Below are 8,312 nucleotides of genomic sequence, written 5' to 3' on the forward strand. Positions count from 1 at the left end.
AGCCCCTTGCCCACAAAACCTCCTTTACCCCCTCTCTCCAACCCTTTCGAGGACAACCCCTACCCCTCCTTCCTTCTCCTATAGATTTATATGCTTTCCATGTCATTCTACTTTGATCCATTCTCTCTAAATGACCAAACCACCTCAACAACACCTCTTCTGCCCTCTGACTAATACTTTTATTAACTCCACACCTTTTCCTAATTTCCACACTCCGAATTTTCTGCATAATATTTACACCACACATTGCCTTTAAACAGGACATCTCCACTGCCTCCAACTGTCTCCTCGCTGCTGTATTTACCACCCAAGCTTCACACCCATATAAGAGTGTTGGTACTACTATACTTTCATACATTCCCTTCTTTGCCTCCATAGATAACGTTTTTTGACTCCACATATACCTCAACGCACCACTCACCTTTTTCCCTCAGGATGATTAACCTCATCCTTCATAAATCCATCCGCCGACACGTCAACTCCCAAGTATCTGAAAACATTCGCTTCTTCCATACTCCTCCTCCCCAATTTGATATCCAATTTTTCTTTATCTAAATCATTTGATACCCTCATCACCTTACTCTTTTCTATGTTCACTTTCAACTTTCTACCTTTACACACATTCCCAAACTCATCCACTAACCTTTGCAATTTTTCTTTAGAATCTCCCATAAGCACAGTATCATCAGCAAAAAGTAACTGTGTCAATTCCCATTTTGAATTTGATTCCCCAAAATTTAATCCCACCCCTCTCCCGAACACCCTAGCATTTACTTCCTTTACAACACCATCTATAAATATATTAAACAACCATGGTGACATTACACATCCCTGTCTAAGACCTACTTTTACCGGGAAGTAGTCTCCCTCTCTTCTACACACCCTAACCTGAGCCTCACTATCCTCATAAAAACTCTTTACAGGATTTAATAACTTACAGTGGACCCCCGGTTAACGATATTTTTTCATTCCAGAAGTATGTTCAGGTGCCAGTACTGACCGAATTTGTTCCCATAAGGAATATTGAGAAGTAGATTAGTCCATTTCAGACCCCCAAACATACACGTACAAATGCACTTACATAAATACACTTACATAATTGGTCGCATTGGGAGGTGATCGTTATGCGGGGGTCCACTGTACTTGCAACATCTGCCACATTGCTCCTCTATCCACTCTATCATATGCCTTTTCTAAATCCATAAATGCAATAAAAACTTCCCTACCTTTATCTAAATACTGTTCACATATATGCTTCAATGTAAACATTTGATCTACACATCCCCTACCCACTCTGAAACCTCCTTGCTCATCCGTGGGAAAATAGGTTCCGAGTTCCAAACTCCTGAGTAACAAATAATTTTCATTTATGTTGTAACTTGGCATTGTGTTGTATTTACATCATTGCTGTTAAACAATTTTATATTTCTGTAAAATTCTTCACAGCAGTTTTCGTGAAATTCATTAACTTTTTCACTGTAACTTGCATAGGAATCTGATTGATTTGAGTTGCTCACATTTTTTTTCTTGCTGTGGTACTGGACATCATACTGGAGACTGTACTTTCATACCTGGAGGGTGTTCTGGGGGTCATTGCCCCTGCAGCCCAGTCCATGACCAGGCCTGGTGGTGAATCAGGGTCTGATCAACTAGGCTGTTACGCCTTCCTGTAATGCACTGTGTAGGCCAGGATTTTTTCTAGGTGGTGAAAAAATTATACCTGACTGCACAAGTTGCTTGGAGGCCTTTAATTGTGAATCATGGGAAATTTAAGTTTGCCAGGATTCTTGTTTATAGTATGCACATTGCACCCACATAACCAGTGAGATGTCTATATATGTTAAGGTTTCACTTGTTTCTTGTGATTTTGTTGCATCTACTTGTTAAATATTAATTGTTACAAGAAGATAAAAAAGTTTTCCAACATTATACTGTACTGAAACTTATCACTTTTCTGTATAGATGTTTTAGTGGTTTATAATCACATAGTACCATAATGCAGAATGGGGGGATAGTATTTTTATGCTATGCAACTGTATTTATTCTTCATATCCTCTTGAAGCAGGTGCCTTGTTTCTGGTGAAGGGCTCTAGATTCAAGAAATTAAAGGTGTTTTGTCCTTCCCTTAATGAAACCTGATTACCTGCCATTCTCCAAGTTCTGTATGACCCTTAGTTGTTTACCTCTTTCCATTGAATGTAATAATAACCATTTCTTCATTCCTGGTGACAGTCGCACTGATGGAGGGCGCCTTGTAACCACGGATCAGCTTGATGAAATACGGGTGTACTCCTGTCCCAGCTTCAATCTGAGTCAGACTATACCGCACCCTCACCGTCAGTTCCAGCACCTCACACCAATTAAGGCATGAACCTCTCTTCCTGTATCTGATTTGTGTTCTTTTCCATCATTGGAAGCCAATCTGCTACTAATTGCCAGTATGCCACACTTGTTAAGCTAATGAGTTATTGTACATATTAGTGGTCAAGAATGTTCAATATAATCATCATAAGTAATTATCAAAGGGCTTCCAATTGTCATTTCATTTTGATTAAATGTGCCATAGACAATTTTTCCATAAGTATGAGGATTGGAAAATCTCCAGAACAAAAGAAGTTGTCAGAAGTTGTCAGGAGGAGTATGGAAGAAGTGAATGTTTTCAGATACTTGTGAGTTGATGTGTCGGCGGATGGATTTATTAAGGATGAGGTTAATCACAGAATTGATGAGGGAAAAAAGGTGAGTGGTGCGTTGAGGTATATATGGAGACAAAAAACGTTATCTATGGAGGCAAAGAAGGGAATGCATGAAAGTATAGTAGTACCAACACTCTTGTGTTGGGTTGTGAATGCAGCAGCGAGAAGGCGGTTGGAGGCAGTGGAGATGTCCTGTTTAACCCTTTCAGGGTCCAAGGCCCAAATCTGGAGTCACGCACCAGTGTCCAAGAATTTTCAAAAAAAAAATTTGTTATTTTTTCTTATGAAATCGTAGAGAATCTTTTTGTGAAGGTAATAAAACAAAAAGTACGAAATTTGGTGGAAAATTGACGAAATTATGCTCTCGCGAATTTTGATGTGTCAGCGATATTTATGAATCGGCGATTTTGCCAGCTTTGACTCCCATTTTAGGCCAATTACATTATTCCAGTCAATCAAATTCTTAGCTATTTCACTAGTATTACTTCTATTCTATCGATTGAGCACAAGAAATCGTCAAGTCAACTGTTTCAACTACAAAATAAAGTGATCGGAAACTGTTAATTTGGCCAATTTAACACAAAGTTCAAAATATTCTAATTTCAAAATAGGGTCCAGAATGAACAATGTAGGCATTCCTGGCACTAAACTAACATTTCCTCTGTTCATTAGTTATGTTTTGAGGCTTTACAAATAAATTCCATTTTGATTTTTTATTCACATAATGAATTTTTATTCACACCAAAAAATAGAAGATTTACTGTTATGCAATACTGTAATAATTGTATAAATATCATCACCATATTTGTGAATGTATATTAGACCCACCAGCTGATGTGTATTAGACGTGTGAGGTCGTTTGTTTACTCTTGAATATCGGCAAAAATTTAACATTTCTGCTACTTTGAGCTCAGTTTCAAGCCATTTCCAGTGCTAAAACCAATCAAAATCATCTCTATTTCTGTAATATGTCTTCCATTCTATCAAATGAGACCAAGAAATCGCAAATACAACTATAAAAAACATACGAAAAAACACTGCAAAGTTGCTGTTTTAATCGAAAAATCATGATTTCATTTTTTTTCTCTCATTATACACAGTGTGCTGCAGGATCTGCTTTATGTGGTGCACACATACCACATAGATGTATTCTCTCATATCTAGGCCCAAATGTACCACTCACAGTTTATCAGAGTGAGCTGAGCTCATGGCGTAGATCTACGGTTTGGACCCTGAACGTAAAGCCGTAGATCTACGGGAAGGACCCTGAAAGGGTTAAGGGCAATATGTGGTGTAAATATTATGCAGAAAATTCGGAGTGTGGAAATTAGGAGAAGGTATGGAGTTAATAAAAGCATTAGTCAGAGGGCTGAAGAAGGGTTGTTGAGGTGGTTTGGTCATTTAGAGAGAGAATGGATCAAAGTAGAATGACATGGAGAGCGTATAAATCTGTAGGGAAAGGAAGGCGGGGTAGGGGTCGTCCTCGAAAAGGTTGGAAGGAAGGGGTAAGGGAGGTTTTATGGGCGAGGGGCTTGGACTTCCAGCAGGCGTGCATGAGCGTGTTCAATAGGAGTAATAGAGACGAATGGTATTTGGGACCTGACGATCTGTTGGAGTGTGAGCAGGGTAATATTTAGTGAAGGGATTCAAGGAAACCGGTTATTTTTATATAGCCGGACTTGAGTCCTGGAAATGGGAAGTACAATGCCTGCACTCTAAAAGAGGGGTTCGGGATATTAGCAGTTTGGAGGGATATGTCGTGTATCTTTATACCTATATGCTTCTAAACTGTTGTGTTCTGAGCACCTCTGCAAAAACAGTGAGTATGTGTGAGTGAGGTGAAAGTGTTGAATGATGATGAAAGTATTTTGTTTTTGGGGATTTTCTTTCTTCTTGGGTCACCCTACCTCGGTCGGAGACGGCCGACTTGTTGAAAAAAAAAAAAATTGGAAAGTTAAGAAAGCCTAGGGAATGAATGGATTTGTCAATTAAAAACAGAGTAGGGGAGTTAGTAGATGGGGAGATGGAGGTATTGGGTAAATGGTGGGACTATTTTTAGGAACTTTTAAATGTCAACGAAGAAAGGAGATAGGTAATTTCATGAACTGGCCAGGGAGGTTTACCATCTTTTAGGAGTGAAGAAGAGCAGGATGTGAGTGTGGGGGAGGTGTGTGAGGCATTACGTAGAGCGAAAGGGGGTAAAGCAGCTGGAACTAATGGGATCATTACAGAAATGTTAAAAGCAGGGGGGATATAGTGCTGGAATGGTTGGTATTTTTGTTTAATAACTGTACGAAATGTAGGTAGTAGGTTGGTAGACAGCAACCACCCAGGGAGGTACTACCGTCCTGCCAAGTGAGTGTAAAACGGAATCCTGTAATTGTTTTACATGATGGTAGGATTGCTGGTGTCTTTTTCCTGTCTCTTAAACATGCAAGATTTCAGGTACGTCTTGCTACTTCTACTTACACTTAGGTCACACTACACATACATGTACAAGCATATATATACACACCCCTCTGGGTTTTCTTCTATTTTCTTTCTAGTTCTTGTTTATTTCCTCTTATCTCCTTGGGGAAGTGGAACAGAATTCTTCCTCCGTAAGCCATGCGTGTTGTAAGAGGCAACTAAAATGCCGGGAGCAAGGGCCTAGTAACCCCTTCTCCTGTATAAATTACTAAATTTAAAAAAGAGAAACTTTCGTTTTTCTTTTTGGGCCACCCTGCATTGGTGGGATATGGCCAGTTTGTTGAAAAAAAAAAAAATTATGAAAGAGGGGAAGGTACCTAGGGATTGGCAGAGAGCATGTATAATTCCTTTATATAAAGTGTGCACCAAAAAAAAAAAAATCCTGGAGCAAGCAGTTCATAATGAGAAAAAAAAACTGACCGTTTTTTTTTAATTAAAATGCCAACTTTGTGGTCTATTTTCGTAAAGTATTTATGGTTGTATTCTCATTTTCTTTGTCTCAGTTGATAGAATGGAAAACATAATGTAGAAATAGAGGTGATTTTGATTGGTTTTACTATAAAAAGAACCTGGAAATGGAGCTCAAAGTAGGGGAAATGTTTGATTTTTGCCGATGTTTAAAAGTAAACAAATGATGTCATTGTCCAATAAATGTCCAACTAGACATTCTAATAAGCAGACATGAATGGGTTGACATTATTTGTTCAATTATTACAGTAGTCTGCATAACAGTAAATCATCTATTTTTTGTTTGAATAAAACTTCAAAATAGAAAGCAAGATAAATATCAGAGGGGACTGGAGACGTGACTGATGAACAAAGAAAATGTTATTTTAGAGCCAGGAATGTCTGCATTTTTCATTCTGGACCTTATTTTGAAATTGTCATATTTTTTAATTTTCGTGAAATTGGCCAAATTGTAAATTTCTGACCGTGTTATTGGGTAGTTGAAATAGGTAAATGGGCAGTTTCTTGTACTCAATCGATAGAAAAAATGGAGTTCTAAAGAAATAGCTATGAGTTTGGTCGACTGGAACAATGGAATTAGCCGAAAATAGGGCTGAAAGTGGGCGAAATCGCCGATTTGTAAATATCGTCGAGGTTGCTAACTTCGCGAGAGTGTAATTCAGTCAGTTTTCAATCAAATTTCGTTTTTTTGGTGTCATTACAATTGGGAAAAGATTCTCTATCATCTCATAAGAAAAAATCATTTTTTTCTTGGAAATTTTGCGGCATCAGGAGACACCTCAGGATTGGGGGTTGCGAGAGTCAAGGGGTTAACCATAGAATTGATGAAGGAAATAAGGTGAGTGGTGCATTGAGGTATATGTGAAGACAGAATGTATGAAAGGGAATGTATGAAAGTATAGTTGTACCAACACTCTTATATGGGTGTGAAGCTTGGGTTGTAAATGCTGCAGCGAAGAGGCGGTTGGAGGCGGTGGAGATGTGCTGTCTAAGGGCAATGTGTGGTGTAAATATTATGCAGAGAATTTGGAGTGTGGAAATTAGGAGACAGTGTGGAGTTAATAAAAGTATTAGTCAGAGGGCTGAAGAGGGGTTGTTGAGGTGGTTTGGTCATTTAGAGAGAATGGATCGAAGTAGAATGACATGGAGAGCATATAAATCTGTAGGGGAAGGAAGGCAGGGTAGGGGTCGTCCTCGAAAAGGTTGGATGGAGTGGGTAAAGGAGGTTTTGTGGGTGAGGGGCTTGGAATTAGATAGGAGTGAATGGAGACGAATGGTATTTGGGACCTGACGAGCTGTTGGAGTGTGAGCAGGGTAATATTTAGTGAAAGGATTCAGGAAAACCGGTTATTTTTATATAGCCGGACTGGATTCCTGGAAATGGGAAGTACAATGCCTGCTCTTTAAAGGAGGGGTTTGGGATATTAGCAGTTTGGAGGGATATGTTGTGTATCTGTATACGTATATGGTTCTAAACTGTTGTGTTCTGGGCACCTCTTCAAAAACAGTGATTATGTATGAGTGAGGTGAAAGAGTTGAATGATGAAAGTATTTTCTTTCTGGTGATTTTCATTCTTTTTGGGTCACCCTGCCTCGGTGGGAGACGGCCAACTTGTTAAAAAAAAAAAATGGGAATTATAGCATGTGTATTTTACAAGTAAATGCGTTCCTTTAGATTTGTGGTGGTTACTCTCCTAGAGGCCCTGTAAAATCAGAAACTGCAAATAATGTAAAATAAACTTTTCATAAATTGTTCATTTTGTTTTTCTGAACTAGCTAATATTGACGTTTGTGAGAAATAACGACCAAACTAAAATTAGATTTGGGCATGGAGAAGCCATTGAACCAGAAAAAAATTGGATAATTGAATCCATTTCCTGGTTACCCATCACTAAAAGTTAAATAATTAAAGTCTGCTAATACAGAAACTCATGAATTTGTATAAGTAACTGTAGTTGTGTAGCTTGTAGAGTGACATACTTTTTTGTTTGTCGTAATTAATGATACACTGTAATATTTGATAGTATGAATGATGGTGATAAATGTTTCTTTTTCGGATCACCCTGCCTTGATGGGAGACGGCCAGCATGTTAAAAAAATGCTGCATATTTTTTTTTCTCGTCACTCTACCTTGGTGTGAGACAGATATTGTTTTATGAAAAAAGTGTCTTATATTTTTCAGGCTACTTGGCATCCACTACGAGATATTATAGTTGTTGGACGATATCCAGACCGGAACTTTCCAGGCTATGTTTTAAATGAGCCTCGTACTATAGATTTCTTTGAAGCATCAACAGGGAAGATGATATATCAACACATAGATAAAGGATACTGCAACAAGATTGTATCTCTCAACTTGTTCAACCACACTGGAGACAGATTGATGTCAGCTGCAGGTTAGAAGACTATTGTTGCATGTAACAAACTTATATTTGTGGGGTGATATGATAAAGATTCATTTAGGGTTATGAATTTGTTTGATATTGGTAAATAATGGTGCAGAACTGTGAGAGATGGAAAGGGTAAGGAGTAAAATATGTGTTTGTAATAGCCAAGTCATGGAAAAGGTAAGGGAGTAAAATGTGTTTATAACAGTCAAGTCATGGACAAGGAATGATAAGTATGGAGACAATTCTAAATCCTGAAGTGAACAACTCTGTCTAAGTTACAAATTTGAAA

At 38.3% G+C, this 8,312-nt stretch overlaps 1 protein-coding gene across 1 annotated transcript in view; it reads left to right on the forward strand.

Annotated features, from left to right (window-relative positions):
* The window catches only part of LOC128697721 (DNA damage-binding protein 2), a 64,247-nt gene extending 56,160 nt beyond the window's left edge, over positions 1-8,087 (forward strand). The window contains exons 8-9 of the mRNA XM_053789580.2: positions 2,233-2,365; positions 7,816-8,087. Coding sequence (XP_053645555.2) covers positions 2,233-2,365; positions 7,816-8,034 — 352 coding nt within the window. The 3' untranslated portion in view covers positions 8,035-8,087. The remainder of the gene's footprint in view (positions 1-2,232; positions 2,366-7,815) is intronic.
* Positions 8,088-8,312: the final 225 nt, after the last annotated feature.

The sequence above is a fragment of the Cherax quadricarinatus genome, chromosome 68 (assembly GCF_038502225.1).
Source record: "Cherax quadricarinatus isolate ZL_2023a chromosome 68, ASM3850222v1, whole genome shotgun sequence".
Taxonomy (NCBI): Eukaryota; Metazoa; Arthropoda; class Malacostraca; order Decapoda; family Parastacidae; genus Cherax; species Cherax quadricarinatus.